Source organism: Leptonychotes weddellii, chromosome 14, assembly GCF_054177405.1.
Source record: "Leptonychotes weddellii isolate Sample4059 chromosome 14, ASM5417740v2, whole genome shotgun sequence".
In the NCBI taxonomy this organism is placed as follows: domain Eukaryota; kingdom Metazoa; phylum Chordata; class Mammalia; order Carnivora; family Phocidae; genus Leptonychotes; species Leptonychotes weddellii.
Window position 1 is genome coordinate 20,949,984 of NC_138382.1, and position 17,090 is coordinate 20,967,073.

Consider the following 17,090-nt stretch of genomic DNA (forward strand, 5'->3'; position numbering starts at 1 on the left):
GTAATATCAAAGAGGAGAGCTGAATAAAGACATGGAGTTCACAGCAAGTGCTCTGGGCTGAGGTACAGATTTGAGAATCACCAAGATACAGGAGGAAGATAATGTCCTAACAAGAAGAAAGACAAGGCAGTACTCTGGGGAACAGTACCAATCAAAAGAAAAGAAACCCATAAATGAGACAGAAAGAAAAAGCCAGAAAATTAACCAGGGAAAAATAGTTACAGGAGTTAATAGGAAGAAAATTTCAAGGACAGACTGGTAAGCACTGAGAGAAACTGAATTAAAACAAAAATGTGTCCACTAAATTTGGCAAGCCAAGAGGTCAATAGTGACCTTACCAAATGAATTTTCAATGAAGTGATGGGGAAAAAAACAGCACAGCAAACTTAGTGAAAGGGAAATACAGACAGAAAAAGGAAAATGCCTCTTCCAAAGACAGCTAAGAAGAGAAGCAAAGGAAAGGGTGATGGTGGGATTCTGTAGCTTTTATACATGGGCTGGGCCTTCATGAGAAGAGGCACCAAAAAAGAAAAGCTAACTATATAGGGTAAATGGGAATAAATGATGAAGAAAAGCAACTGAGATAGGAGGGGACAGGAATGAGACTGGAAATGGAAGGAAATGGGGGAGATGTATGGCCTCAGACAAATTAACTAAAAGCTTGTCTGGGCTTCAATTTCTTTGCCTATAAAATGAGAGAAGGGAATTGCCTATAAAATGAGGGAAGAGGGAAGAGATTTACTTCAACAATACCTTTCATGACTCTGAACATTAAATCATTTCATCCTAATCTCTCCAGATTGTTCATGTCAATAATTCTGCCATCTAAAATTTACCAAAAGAGATATATTTACCCTAAGATCATTCTAGAAAACAAAAGCAGCAAAAATGTAAAAATTAAAAAAAAAAAAAAAAAAAGGAAATGTGAATCCCTGCCATACCCTAAAAGGTTTCCAACATAGTTGGCACAATAGAACTAAATTACTAAAAAACTTTTTCTGGAAGGAAGGGAAGGTATGATCCTTGATGTGCAAATGACATTTTTAAATGTCATTTCAAAGTACTATTATACAACTTAAAAACTGAAAGAAGCACCGAACCATTTAGCTATCTAGTTGAAGTGTCTGTTAGTTTCAGAATACTCTTTTTCCTCAACAAAACCTTCCACAGATCCTCACTATAAAACTGATATAAGAAAAGTGGTTTGGGCTGATGCAGGAGCTCCTTAGCCAATGGACTTGCTCCTAGGCCCCAACCCTCCGCTGTGTGTTCAAGACACTAATGGAAGTCTGAGTCCTTCGTTTTACAAATCAGAAAACTATATTCAGGGGGTTAGCTTAGCTTACGATCAACAGTTAGCTAATCTTCCTCAGATTCAATGATGTGGTAAGTCAGATCAGGTACACATATGCCACATCTCTTTGATTATTTTTTTTAAAAAAAGTGCCACTTATTTATCACTTATTAAATGTGAATGTAAGCTAACCAAGCACATCTGTATTCCCAAATACTTCCTTAACACCTATAACTGAAGAAATAAGCTACAGACGTAATAATTGTTGTTGTTGTGGAAGTGACTTAATGTTTAATTCTATCATTTTATCCAAAACCACCCGGGTGAAAAGGAGTTTTTTTTCCTATCCCTGTAAAATAATTAAAGACACTTACCTAAACCAAAAGGGTTGCTAGTGGCAGAACCAGATGTGGAGTTAGTACTAGGAGCTGAGGATGTGGTAACGTTGCTTCCACTGGTATTTGTTTGCTGAGCTGAATGATCCTGAGGCCTAGGAAAAATAACCAAATCATGGTATAAACAGTGGAACTAATTATTTTTAAAAGAACCTCTGAAATTCAGAATTCTCAGAAATAAAAGTGTAAGTTTTCAGACCAATTCAAATTGTCATAAGGTAAATACCCTGAGATAACTAAGCATTAAATATAAAGAAGCATAGCAAAATCCTATACAAGTTAAACTGTACTTCAACTGCCCCCCACCTCCAGTATAGGTACATAAATATTTCACTACTTTCAAACATAATGATAATGTAAGATATGGAGATGGGTCACCCCAGAGAAGAGAAATCAATGACTAGTCACACCTACAAAGCTTGACTATATAAGCAATTTTTTTTTATCTACCCCCTTCTAAGTTCTTGAGGATTGGGGGCAGTTCTACTCAGCCTCTTGAAATTGTTAAAAGTAAAATATAAAAAGACATCACCAAAAGCAAACTAAGAAATCAATACCAGTAATAACTGGTATTAATTACTTAATATTATCTTTAGGTAAAAAAATAGAGATACTTTATTGGAAACCCCTTCCATCTGATACCAGTTAAGGGTTCTGAATCTCACTGCTTCTTTCACTGATTCTAAGATGTACATTTTTTCATTATAACATTTCTGAAATCAAGATCTCTTACAATTGCTGACAACCAGGCACCAATTGTCATGCCTATGCATATGTATTCTGTAGAACTTCAACTAAGTGATTATACCAGACATGCTGTGCTATTTAATAGCACATAAAATGTCTTCAGGAGGGGCACCTGGATGACTCAGTCAGTTAAGCATCTGCCTTCGGCTCAGGTCATGATCCTGGGATCCTGGGATTGAGCCCTGCATCAGGCTTTCTGCTCAGTGGGGAGTCTGCTTCTGCTTCTGCCTCTCCCTCTGCCCTTCCCCTGCTCATGCTCGCTCTCTCTCAAATAAAATCTTAAAAAAAAAAAGTCTTCAGGAAGATTTCACTATTAATTGGTACTAATAAAGTTACTGTGTATACAGAAAAGCATAAGAACAGGAACAGAAGGAATGAATTTTGTGTCAGGGAAACAACTATTTGCTGTTGGGGGAAAACCAGCATAAAACTTTGCAGAATGGGTGTCAGTGGCTTGGAAGAAACTCCTGGAGAAAATATTGTAGCACTCTTTTATGAAATGCTGCACCACCAACTCTCAACAGTAGAGTTTCATCACATATGCAAAAACATGAATACTTATGATGAAGTCAAAACGTGATTCAAAAGAATCACTCAATGTGAAGTAGTGTTAGGAAGACTTTAACCAATTTATTTCATGTATATTTTCTTTGTAGGTATGCATAAGAGTTATATCCAAAAATAAGTCTAAAGGAGCTCTTTCACTAAATATAGAATAAAAATTTCAAGTGAAAAGAAAACGTAACAGTTTGTCCGTATTTTTTATTAGTGATACACAATATGAAGGTGTCTCTTAAAAACTGATAATGAAGGGCACCTGAGTGGCTCAGCTGGTTAAGCGTCTGCCTTAGGCTCAGGTCATGATCCCAGGGTCCTGGGATAGAGCCCTGCACCTGGCTCCCTGCTCAGCGGGGAGCCTGCTTGTCCCTCTACCTCTGCCCCACCCCACTTGTGTTCGCTCACACTCTCTCAAATAAATAAAACCTTAAAAAAAATTGATAATGAAATATGGCTACTCATTTGTGGTTTATCAAGGAGATGAGTCACCTCTGAATCTTGTCCAAAAATCTCCCTAAAACAAAAAGCATCGCTAAAAACATACTAACTTGCTTATCCTATAATGCAAATAATTTGGAATTGACTTAATTTAGAAATATGACTTAATACTGATGAACTCCTTAAAATATCAAATGTGTAAGCATCAGCATTACTTAATCATTTGTTTTTTTTTAACTTGTTACCAACAACAAATAAATGAATTTTTATCTATTTAAGTATTAATGTTAGAGAAAGCCATGTAAAGCCAAAACTGGTTATTTTTTTTAAAGATTTTATTTATTTATTTGAGAGAGCATGCGCGCACATGTGAGCACAAGCAGGGGGGAGGGGCAAAGGGACAGGAAGAAGCAGACTCCCCACTGAGCAAGGAAGCCCAACGCAGGGCTCAATCCCACAACCCTGAGATCACGACCTGAGCAGAAGGCAGATGCTTAACCAACTGAGCCACCCAGGCGCCCCAAGACTGTTTTTTTTTTTTAAAAAGATATACAGTTGACTCTTGAACAACAAAGATTTGAACTACAGAGGTCCAATTATACTTGGATTTTTTTTTTTTCAATAAAGACAGGACACTACTATAAATGTATTTTCCTTATGATTTTTTTTTTTAAGATTTTATTTATTTATTTGAGAGAGAGAGAAAGAGAGAGCATGAGAGGGGAGACTGTCAGAGGGAGAAGCACACTCTCCGCTGAGCCGGGAGCCCGGTGCGGGACTTGATCCTGGGACTCCAGGATCGTGACCTGAGCGGAAGGCAGTCGCTTAACCTACTGAGCCACCCAGGCACCCTCCTTATGATTTCTTAATAACATTTTTCTCTAGCTTATAGTATGAAAACAGTATATAATATGTATAACATATAAAATATGTATTAATCAATTGTTTACATTACCAGCAAGGCTTCCACTCAACAATAGGCTAGAGTAGTTCAGTTTGGGGGGAGTCCAAAGGTATACTCAGATTTTTGACTACATGGGGATTGGTGCCCCTAACACCTGCATTATTCAAGGATTAATTGTATAAACATTTATTCACAGTTTAAAGCTCTAGGTCTTCTAAAAACATACCTGTTTTGTGTTTTGATGACAAGGTGAACAGTAAGTCCATCATGAATTCCATGCTGACTCAAAGTATCTTGATCTTTTAAAATTTTTCCAGCAAATATCAACACAAGTTGGTCAGTATGTGATTTGAAACGTTTAGAAATTTCTTCCTTGAACTAAATAACATAAAAATAATTATTACAAGTGTTTGCATAACACCATCTAGTCTAGTTTCTACTAGTACTTCAAAAAGGCCCCTACTACAGATATTACAATTCAAACAATATAAATAAACATCTTTTCTGTGTCAGTATCTTAATCATAGTGGGAAATGAGTATTAACATTTCACTCATCTCCAACACTAAGGTTGTATTATAAGTACGCATGTCCTATATATTCAACTTTCTGTGAAGGCCTGACAACTCATTTCTTCCCAATATCCTTGTTCTTTTTGTATCAATGGTGCTAGCAATAGTTCAAGCCATACATAGCTGCTACCACGTTTACAATAATCTATGCCTCAGCCTTCCATCTCCAGTCCTGCTCCATTCTAGTTGAATACATATACAGCCAACCTCGTATTCTTGGCCTGTTATACTTACTTTCTTCCCCACATTTTTCATTCAACATTCATTAACAAGAAGTACTACACACACACACACACACACACGGTATTATCCACATGCAGAGATACAAAGCAAAAATCTTTCCTTGAAGGACAGCAACGAAAGAGTTAGTCAAGTAAACTACAAAGTACGGAGGAAGCACAAGGGCAATTAAAGAAAGCTTTCCAATGAAAACTAAAGAAAGATTAGGAAGTAGCCAAGAAAACCTGAAGAAAGGCTTTCCAGGGACAAGAATAACATGAAAAACAGAGAAAAGATCTTCATACTATTAAAAAAACCTTATTTATTCCATGTTAGATCAGTGTTTTCTCCTATCTTTATTACAAGCACCTGCATGCTTAGGCCTATTCCACCCTCCAAATCAGGAAATCTCAGAGTAGGCCAAGGAATCTATGTTAACAGACTACCTCAGAGGATCAGTCCAAATTCAGAAAAGTATCACATCTTAAACCACTCCACCCTAATGCCCTACAGAAATGGGTCTCAATAGATGAAGGCACTATTACCAAGGGAATGTTTTGGAAATAGAAAGGGGTATGTTTGGTTGTCATAATAAGTAGGAAGACACATTAAATAGTATCTGAGATTTTATAAAATCTTGCAGAAGGCAGGGAAGGGGAATTGTAGACGGATATAAATAAAACAAGACAGACTATATGTCAATCATTGTTGAAAATGAGAAGTGCATGAAAGTTCATTACACCCTACCTTTGCGTGTGAATGAAATTTTCCATAATCAAGTTACAACACTCAGTGTAAGCAACTGTTTGTTGTTTTTTAATCATAAAGATAATGCAAAATATGGGACGCCTGGGTGGCTCAGTCGTTAAGTGTCTGCCTTCAGCCTGGGTCATGATCCCAGGATCCTGGGATCGAGCCCCGCATCGGGCTCCCTGCTCGGCAGGAAGCCTGCTTCTCCCTCTCCCGCTCCCCCTGCTTGTGTTCCCTCTCTCGCTGTGTGTCTTTCTGTCAAATAAATAAATAAATAAAATCTTAAAAAAAAAAAAAAGATAATGCAAAATAATGCTACAGTAAATATTTTGGAGCTTTTCCATCTGAGCTCTCCTTCCTTTATCTAAAAATATGTCCTTTTTATCTAAGGTAACAATTTCCAAATAACTACAAAATCTTTGTAAAACACCATTTGATAATATCCTATAGAGAGAGGCCAATCAATAATTTAACCATTCTATTACTGACATGTCATTTCTCCCTTTGGTAGCTACTAGAAAGAGTAACAATGTAATGAGCAGCATGCTAATAAACTCCCCGGTTAGATTCAAACCTAAGTCTAACATCAAGGACCAATCCACCCAGATAAACTATAATCTGTTTCATATGTAAAATGAGATTAATTTAAATCTAAATGTGTTTTCCTAACCTTAAAGAAAACATTTTCAGAATCTTTAATATCCCTCATGTCATTCCGAAATAAATGATTTAATTGTCTAACCTATAATTATATTGCATTTTAGCATATTTTAAGATCTGAAGGTAAAATGCCAAAGAAACACATCTACTCTTATATCCTGTTAAATCCCCACTAAAATAGTAAAGGATTTTTTAATGCTTTATGGAAGTATAACTCACATATAATTTGCCCATTTAAGGTGTACAGTTCAATGGTTTTCAGTATATTCACAGATATGTGCAATCACACAAGTCAATTTTAGAAAATTTCATCTTCTCTAAAAGAAACTAACACCCTTTAGCTATTACCTCCCTATTCCCCCATCACTGCAACCCTTAGGAAACCACTAACCTATCTTCTTTCTCTACAGATTTCCCTATGCTTGACATTTCACATAAATGCAATTATATAATATGTGGTCTTTGTAACTGGCTTCTTTTATTTAGCATAATGTTTTCAAGGTTCACCCATGTTGTAGCATGTATCAGTACTTCCTTACTTTTTATGGCCAAAAACTATTCCATTACATGGATATACAACATTTTGTTTAGCCATTCTTCAACTGATGGACATCTGCGTTGTTTCCACCTTTGGGCTCTTATAAATAATGTTGCTATAAATACTCATATACAAGTTTTGGTGTGGAATAGGTTTTCATTTCTCTTTGGTATATATCTAGATGTAGAATTACTGGGTCATATGTATCTCTTCATTTAACCACTTGAGGAATCACCAAAATGTTATTCTAAGTGGCTGTACCATTGTACATTCGCACCAGCAGTACATAAGGGTTCCAATCTCTCCATATCCTCACCAATATTTATTATCCAACTTTTTAAGTATAGCCATTCTAGTGGTTTTGATTTGCATTTCCTTGATAGTTAATGACACTGAATATCTGTTCGTGTGCTTATTTGTATATCTTCTTTGGAGAACTATTTATTCAGATTCTTCACCTTTTTTTATATTGGTTTGTCTTTTTATTATTGAGTTACAAAAATTCTTTTTTTTAAGTTTCATTTATTTAAATAATCTCTACACTCCACGTGGGGCTCGACTCAAAACCCCAAGATCAAGAGTTGTGTGCTTTTCTGACTAAGCCACCCAGGCACCCCTCAAAAATTCTTTATATATTCCAGATACAAATCTCTTTCAGGGATAGGATTAGCAAAAAGAGATGACAGAACAAACTGAGACCTTTTAATCTCAACTGGAACAAAATTTTAAAGCTGGACATCACATGGACACCTGATCAATTAATTTAGCAGACCAAGAGAACCGAATCCTAAACTGGCAATGCAGAAAGCTAAATCCCCAGAATCTGCAAAATACCCAGAAGACGCAATACTGTAAGGCTGAGGGCAGGGGGTCATGAGCTGAGAGATGCTTAAGGTCTAAAACAAAGAGGACTACTTGAAAGTCTCAGAAGCAGACATATCCTCACTTCACACTAAGCAAACAGTTGCCCCTCCTCAAACCCGACAAAAGATTAGAGGATTTTTTCTTTTCTTGAAAGGGAACAGAGAGAGAGGGGCGCCTGGGTGGCTCAGTCGTTAGGCATTTGCCTTTGGCTCAGGTCATGATCCCAGGGTCCTGGGATCGAGCCCCACATCGGGATCCCTGCTCATCAGGAAGCCTGCTTCTCCCTCTCCCACTACCCCTTCTTGTGTTCCCTCTCTCGCTGTGTCTCTGTCTGTCAAATACATAAATAAAAAAATCTTTTTTAAAAAAAAAAAGAAAAGAAAGAAAGGAAACAAAGTCTCTGGACTAAACACCCAAGGCACAATGAAAGCAAGAGTGTAATACCAAAATGAAGAAAATTAAGAAAACACAGACATACTAGATGCTGAGCCTTTACCCCTTCACCCCACATCTATCAAACAGAACACTGGCAGGGGGCCTTCACCATCGGGCAGGAAGGCTATAATATTATAGTGTCTCCAAGGAGAATCTAACCATTCTAAAAGAAAAATACTTAAAGATATGGATGTAAGAGTTTTTCCCAGGCACCCTAGAACAGTGATACCCAATGGGGATGGGTGCCTCCCTCTATCCACCCCAGGAAGCATCTGGCAAAGTCTGAAGACATTTCTGCTTGTCACAACCACTGTCATCTGGTGGGTAGAGACCAGACATGCTGCTATACCTCCTACAATGCACAGGATAGTCCCATCAACAAAGAACTATCCAATTCAAAGTGTCAATAATGACAAGGTTGCACAACTGCCCTAGAGCTGTACTTCTGAAAGTACTGTCCCCAGATGAGCAGCACTCACCATTACTAGGTTAACTTGGTAGAAATGCAAATTCTCAGTCCCCACCCCAGACGAACCAAATCAGAAACCCCAGGGATGGGGCCTAGTAATCTATGGTTTAACAAGCCTCCCAGGTAATTCTGATGCACACTAAAATTTAAGGACCACTACCTGCTCTAAGTATAACAACAAATATTCCCCCAAAATGAAGATGATAAAGGAACATATTAAAGGTCATCAAAAGAATACAACCACACACACACACACACACACACACACACACAGAGTCCTGAACAAACAAGTTGCTAAGGAGGAAAAAAGCAGAGAAGAACCTGTAGATGAAACTGAAACTTTTTTTTTTTTTAAGTAGCTCCATGCCCAGCACGGAGCCCAAGGCAGGGCTTCAACTCATGACCCTGAAATCAAGACCTGAGCTGAGATAAAGAGTCAGATGCTTAACCAACTGAGCTACCCAGGAGCCCTGAAAACGAAACTTTTTAAGTACACATGGAGCTGTCACCAAGACAGACCATAAACTGGAGAAGAGAAAAACCTCGGAAATTTAAAATAACTGAAATCATATAAATATATTCCCTGACAATTGGAATTATACTAAAAATCAGTAACAGAAGATATCAGGAAAATTTCCAAGTTAAACAATTACTCCTAAATAATTCATGGGTCAAAAAGGAAGTCTTGAGTATAAATTAGAAAGAAAAGTATTTCCAACTAAATGAAAATGAAGCTACAATATGTCAAAATTTGTGAGATTCGGCTAAAGCAATGCCTAGGGAAATTTATAGTATTGAAGGCTTATATTTAAGAAGAAAGATCACAATCTGTTTTAACCTTTAGAAACTCAAGGAGCAAATGAAACCCAAACAAGGAACTAGTATTAAAAAAAGCAGAAATCAACAAAATAAAAACAGAACAAGAGAAAAATCTTTTCAAATATCAGTAAAATTGATAAACCTCTAGCTAGACTGAACAAGAAAAAACAGCAAGACATATATTAACAATATCAGGAACAAGGGAGGGGAAAGACTACAGACTTCATGAACAGTAAAAGGATAAGGGACACTCCACACATATATATGTGACAACTTTGATGAAATGAGTCAATTTCTTGAGTCTAGCTATCAGAACTCATTCAATCTCTCTTGAAAATACAAGTGGGAACAATACTCAACTCATTTCATGAGGGCAATACTACCCTGATAACCAAAGCAAGAAAACAAAGTAGAAGAAAACTACAGACCAATATCCCTCAGGAACATAGATGTAGAAATCCTCCATAAAAATACCAGCAAATCAAATCCAGCGCTATACAGAGATACAAGAGGTTAAGCCAACATTTGAAAATAAATGTAATTTATATCAACACACAAACGAAGAAAAACCATACAATCTTATGAGTCAATAGTAAAAAAGCACGTGACAACATTCATTCATGATGAAAGTCTCAGCAAATTAGGAAGAAAAGGGAACTACTTAGACCTGATAAAGTGCATCAAGGAAATATGTGCAGTTAACATCATACTTAATGGTGAATGCTTTCCCACTAATATCAGGAACAAAACAAAGATATTACCCCCAATACACCACCACCACCCCACTCTACTCAACATGGTACTCAAAATCCCAGTCAATGTGACAAGGCAGGAAAAGAAATAAAGGCATAGATACTGGAAAAGAAAAAAAAGAAACAAGAAACTTATTGGTCACTTGCAATGCCTTATCTACATTCCACTTCAAAAATTAATGTTTTTAAGCAAATGAGAAACAAGCCAGACTGAGTGAAAATATTTGCAAAAGACATATGTGATAAAGGACTATTATCCAAAATACACAAAGGACTGGGGCACCTGGGTGGCTCAGGTGGTTAAGCATCTGCCTTCGGCTCAGGTCAGATCTCCGGGTCTTGGGATAGAGGCCCCATGTCAGTTTCCCTGCTCAGAGGGGAGTCTGCTTCTCCCTCGCCTCTGCCCCCCCTTCCCTCTGCTCATGCTCTCTCTCTTGCTCTCAAATAAATAATATCTTTAAATATATATATATATATATATATATACACGAGGGGCGCCTGGGTGGCTCAGTCGTTAGGCGTCTGCCTTTGGCTCAGGTCATGATCTCAGGGTCCTGGGATCGAGCCCCGCATCGGGCTCTCCGCTCCACGGGAAGCCTGCTTCTCCCTCTCCCAGTCCCCCTGCTTGTGTTCCCTCTCTCGCTGTGTCTCTGTCAAATAAATAAATAAAATCTTTAAAATATATATATATATACACACACACACACACACACGAAGAACTAAAACCCAACATTAACAACCAATTAAACAACATGATTTTAAAAATGTGGTGATGGGTATTAAAGAGGGCACGTTCTGCACGGAGCACCGGGTGTTATATGCGAACAATGAATCATGGAACACTGCATCAAAAACTAATGATGTAATATATGGTGATTAATATAACATAATAATAAAAGTAAAATTAAAAAAAAAATGGGCAAAAGACTTTAACAGACACCTCACCAAAAATTATATAAAAATGCAAACAAGCACATGAAAAGATTCTCCACATCCTGTATCATTAGAGAACTGAAAAATAAAACTAGGAGATCACACTACACTCTTAGATAGAATGTCCAAATCCAAAAAACAACATTAGATGCCAGAAAGGATGGAGAACAGGAACTCTCATTCATTGCTGATGAGGTACCATTTGATATACTTTGGAAGACAGTAAGGCAGTTTTTTATAAAGCTCTTACCATTTGATCCAGCAATCACACTCCTTGGTATTTACCCAAAGAAGTTAAAAACTTATTCCACACAAAAGGAGAAAATCAGGAGCTAAGTAGTATTAACAAATGATAAAAGTTGCAAACTTATGTCCACACAAAAACCTGCACACAGATGTTTATAGCAGTTTTATTCATTACTGTCAAGACTCAGAAGCAACCAAGATATTCTTTAGTAGATGAATAAACAAACTGTGGAACATCCAGACAATGGAATATTACTCATATATATATATATAAAACTGTGTGTGTGTGTGTACACATTTTTAAATAAAACCATGAAAAACACATCAAGGAACCTTAAATACATATTACTAAGTCAGATAAGCCAATCTGAAGAGTCCACATATTTTATAATTACAACTATATGACCTATATGACATTCTGGAAAAGGCAAAACTATGAGGATCAGTGGTTGCTAGGGATTAGGAAAGGCTGATGAATAGGCAGATACATGTTATTAAACAAAAGTCAAAAAAAACCCAAAGAATGTAAAAACATCAAGAGTGTGTCTTAAACTATGGCGGGGGGGTTCTTGCATGGCTCAGTCGGTTGGGCATCTGACTTCGTCTCAGGTCATGATCCCAGGGTCAGCAGAGTCTGCTTGTCCCTCTCCCTCTGCCCCTCCCCCCCCTTGTGCTGTCTCTCAAATAAATTTTTAAAAAATCTTTAAAAAAGTGAAAAAGAGTGAATCTTAAATTATGGACTTTAGGTGATGATGTCCATCAATTACAACAAATGTACTACTATAGGGTGGGATGTTGAGGGTATGGGAGGTGGGAGGATGTGGAGCAGGGGGTATGGAAACTCTGTACTCACCACTCAATTTGCTGTGAATCTAAAACTGCTCTAAAAAAATACAAGTCTTTTTTGAAAACAAAAAGATAAAATAAATTCATACTATCATTATACTAAAAAATCATTTTGAGATAACAGGGAAATTTTGAACTGATGAAATTAAGGAATTATTCACTGCAAAGGCAGGATAATGTATTGCTTTTTAAAAAGGTCCTTATTTTTTTAGAGATACATGCTGAAGTACTAAGGGATGAAATGATATAACGCATGAGAGATGTATCAAAATGATGAGGAAGAAAGGGCAGGGCACCTGGGTGGCTCAGTTGGTTAGGCATCTGCCTTCAGTTCAGGTCATGATCCCAGGGGTCCTGGGACCAAGCCCCACATGGAGCCTGCTTTTCCCTTTCCCTCTGCTCCTCCCCCTGCTTGTGCTCTCTCTCCCCTCCCTGCCCCCACTCTTAAATAAATAAATAAATATCTTTTTAAAAAAATGATGAGGAAGAGGGAGGCACCTTAAGGGAAAGTATACCTGAAACAAGACTGGCTTTAAAATTAGCTGTCAAAACTGGGTACAGGATTCCTGACAGTTTAACTTGTTATTATTACTCCCTGTATAATTGAAATCACCCATAATAAAAAAAAATTACAAAAAAAAATTTAAAGGCGTAAAATTTTACATACAGTAAAAAATCCCTCAAAATGAAAACATTTTCAGACATACAAAAGCAGATTTTGTTACCTGGCATATACAGACTATAGGAAATGTTAATGTGTTCCTCAGAAGAAAATGACCCTAAATTAAGGAATAAAAAATGGAAAGGATATATACATGGCTAAATCAAAATGAAAACTGATTGTAAAAATAGCATTAAAAATAATGCCTTGTGATATATGAAAGAAAGTCTAGTCCAGAGGCAGGTACATGGGAATTCAACTGTTCTAAGGTCCTTGAACTAACTGGGAAGAAGTACAAGTACTTATTAATTTAGACATTTTATAAATTAAGATGCACATGGTAATCTCTAGAATAACTACTAAAAGAATAGTAAAAACAGCATACATCTACCAACCTAATAAAAGGGATAACTGAAATAATACAAAATAATCTAGAACAGAAAAGGCAGTACAGAATAAACAGGAAAAATTTTAAAAATCAAATAGTATAATGGTAAATGTAAACCAAATTTAGCAGCAATTACATAACAGACTGTATGTTAAAAAGACAAAGACTACCAGACTGGGTTTAAAAACTCAACTTCATGCTGCTTAAAAATGATATTCCTAAACTGTAAAGAAAAAGAAAGGTTGAAAATAAAAAGAATGGGTGTGACCAAACAAAGTGAGCAAGGCTATTCTAGTCAACAAAACAGACTTTAGTACAAAAGCAACTAGGACATTTCAACATTCTAAAGTGTTAAATGCACAAGACAAAACTTTAAAATTATACATACATAATAAAACAGCTTCAAAATGCATAAAACAAAAACTAAACATAACCACAAAGAAAAACAGACAAATCCAAAAGTACAGTAAGATTTTAGCACATTTACCTCAGTACCTGAAACAGGCCAAAAAAAAAGAAAAAAGAAAAAAATACACACACACACACACACGACTTGAACATAATTAACAAATGTCCTAACTGGAATGTATAGAAAACTGCACCCAACAACTGCAGAATAAACATTCCTTTTAAAGTACATTTACAGGGGCGCCTGGGTGGCTCAGTCGTTAAGCGTCTGCCTTCGGCTCAGGTCATGATCCCAGGGTTCTGGGATCGAGCCCCGCATCGGGCTCCCTGCTCCGCGGGAAGCCTGCTTCTCTCTCTCCCACTCCCCCTGCTTGTGTTCCCTCTCTCGCTGTGTCTCTCTCTGTCAAATAAATAAATAAAATCTTTAAAAAAATAAAGTACATTTATAAAATTAGACCATATGCTGTGCCATAAAGCAGGGCAACATATTTCAAGTGAAAATCCTACCAAGCATGTACTATGACCACATGCAAATTAAACAGTACCAAAAAGAAAAATCAATAAAATTCTATACAACTGGAAATGACATCCTAAGCGGAACACAAAAAGATGCAACCATTTTTTAAAAAGGCACAATAGGGGCGCCTGGTGGCACAGTTGGTTAAGCATCTACCTTCCGTCAGGTCATGATCTTGGGGTCCTGGGAACACGCCCCACATAGGGCTCCCTGCTCAGCGGGGAGTCTGCTTCTCCCTTTCCCTATGCCCCTCCCCCCTAGTGCTTGCAGGCACGCTCCCACGTGCTCTCTCAAATAAAATCTTTAGACAAAAAAGGTACAATAAATTGAACTATCATTAACAGAGGTAAGCAACAGAGAGAAAACACCTAAAATACCAACAACCAAGAGAGCCTGAATCCAGATTTTACACAGGACATGTACATATATCAAAACAAAACCCAATTAAAAAATGGTCAAGAGACTAAAATAAGAACTTCACAAAATTAAGTTAAATGGCTAACACAAACAAAAAGCTGCTTTTCCTAATTATTTATCAAACAGGTAACTTCAAACTAAAAACAGTGATACACTCACAGAATGGTTCACCTTAAAAGACTAGTACAGAGTGTTCTAGAAGATGTGGAGCAACCAGAATCCACATACATTACAGATAGAAGCATAGGTTGGTACATTCTGGAAAAATTTTTTTTTTAATTTTATTTATTTTGAGAGAGAGAATGAGAGAGAGAGAGAGCATGAGAGGGGTGAAGGCCAGAGGGAGAAGCAGACTCCCTGCTGAGCAGGAAGCCCGATGCAGGACTCGTCCTTGGACTCCAGGATCATGACCTGAGCCAAAGGCAGTCGCTTAACCAACTGAGCCACCCAGGCGCCCCTGGAAAAATATTTTGAGACAGAAGCTGAACTGATGCTTACTCTACTGACCCAACAATTCCACTTACGGGATTTTATCTAACAAATTTACGTATCCATAAGGACACCAAAAGACATGTTCAAGGAAGTTCAAACCAGTATTCTTTGTTATTAGCCAAAAACTTTAAACCCAACTGTTCCTTAACTGTAGAAGAAATTGTGGTATATTTACTTAATATGGTATTACACACGATAACAAATGAACTATAGCTACATGTCATCATGGATCCCTCAATGCAGAGCAAAAGCCAATCACAAATGAAGATAAACTGTGATTTCGTTTATATAAAGTTCAAGAAAAGAGGGGCAAAATCCATAGTGTCAGAGTGAAAATAGTGGTTACCTATGGGAGGAAGAGGTGATGACAAGGGTGAAACTCCTGGTTCTCAGGGGCACCTAAAGCAATTCAAGTATGAACTCACAGACAAGTTGGAAAGCATTATGTTAGAGACGGTGATAGAGTTCAGCTATAGTTCTAGTACTATACAGAGGAAAACTGTATCATCTGACAGCCAATTGTAACTCAGTTCTTATTAAAAATAAATTTTAAATTTCAAGCCAATCTCAAAATATTTAGATATTAGAACCACTCCCCAACAGAAGACTAATGTAATCCTGTAGAAGATTAACGTGATTATTCTGGGTAATTATCCAAAGCCTGGAACAAACTAGCAAAAAACAAAGGATTAACTACTCAATTCAGCTGCCCGCTACTCCATAAACCTCACTTTTAATCGTACCATATCAAACAGATATGATACGCTTTTCCAAATACGCTGTATTTTAGAAAACTATGATCCAAATATGATCAATGGAAACAATGTTATGATTTTTTTAATTAACATATAATGTATTGTTTGTTTCAGGGGTACAGGTCTGTGATGCATCAGTCTTACACAATACACAGTGCTCACCACAACACATACCCTCCCCAATGTCCATCACCCAGCCAACCCATCCTTCCCAAACCCCTCCACTCCAGCAAACTTCAGTTTGTTTCCTGAGATTAAGAGTCTATTATTGTTTTGTCTCCCTCTCTGGTTACCTCGTTTCATTTTTTCCTCTCTTCTCCTATGATCCTCTGCCTTGTTTCTCAAATTCCACGTATCAGTGAGATCATATGATAACTGTCTTTCTCTGATTGACTTATTTCGCTTAGCATAATACCCTCTAGTTCCTACCACGTCACTGCAAATGGCAAGATTTCATTTTTTTTGACAGCTCTGTAATATTCCACTGTGTATATATACCACACCCTCTTGATCCATTCACCTGTCGATCGACATCTGGGCTCTTTTCATAGTTTGGCTATTGTGGAGGTGCAGGTGCCCCTTTGGATTACTAGATTTGTATCTCTGGGGTAAATACCCAGTAGTGCAATTGCTGGGTTGTAGGGTAATTCTATTTTCAACTTTTTGAGGAACCTCCATGCTGTTTTCCAGAGTGGCTGCACCAGCTTGCATTCCCACCAACAGTGTAGGAGGGTTCCCCTTTCTCCGCATCCTCAACATCTGTCATTTCCTGACTTGTTAATTTTAGCCATTCTGACTGGTGTGAGGGGGTATCTCATTGAGGTTTTGATTTGGATTTCCCTGATGCCAAGTAATGTTGAGCACTTTTTCATGTGTCTGTTGGCCATTTAGATATCTTCTTTGCAGAAATGTCTGTCCATGTCTTCTGCCCATTTCTTGATTGGATTATTTATTCTTTGGGTATTGAGTTTAAGTTGTTCTTTATAGATTTTGGATACTAGCCCTTTATCTGAT

At 37.3% G+C, this 17,090-nt stretch overlaps 1 protein-coding gene across 2 annotated transcripts in view; it reads right to left on the minus strand.

The window, feature by feature from the left end:
• UBQLN1 (ubiquilin 1) overlaps positions 1–17,090 on the minus strand; it is a 51,035-nt gene that overhangs the window by 17,925 nt on the left and 16,020 nt on the right. For both annotated transcript variants that reach the window (XM_081802888.1, XM_081802887.1), the window contains exons 2-3: positions 4,563–4,714; positions 1,669–1,784 (exon numbers count right to left, since the gene is read on the minus strand). In XM_081802888.1, coding sequence (XP_081659014.1) covers positions 1,669–1,784; positions 4,563–4,714 — 268 coding nt within the window. The remainder of the gene's footprint in view (positions 1–1,668; positions 1,785–4,562; positions 4,715–17,090) is intronic.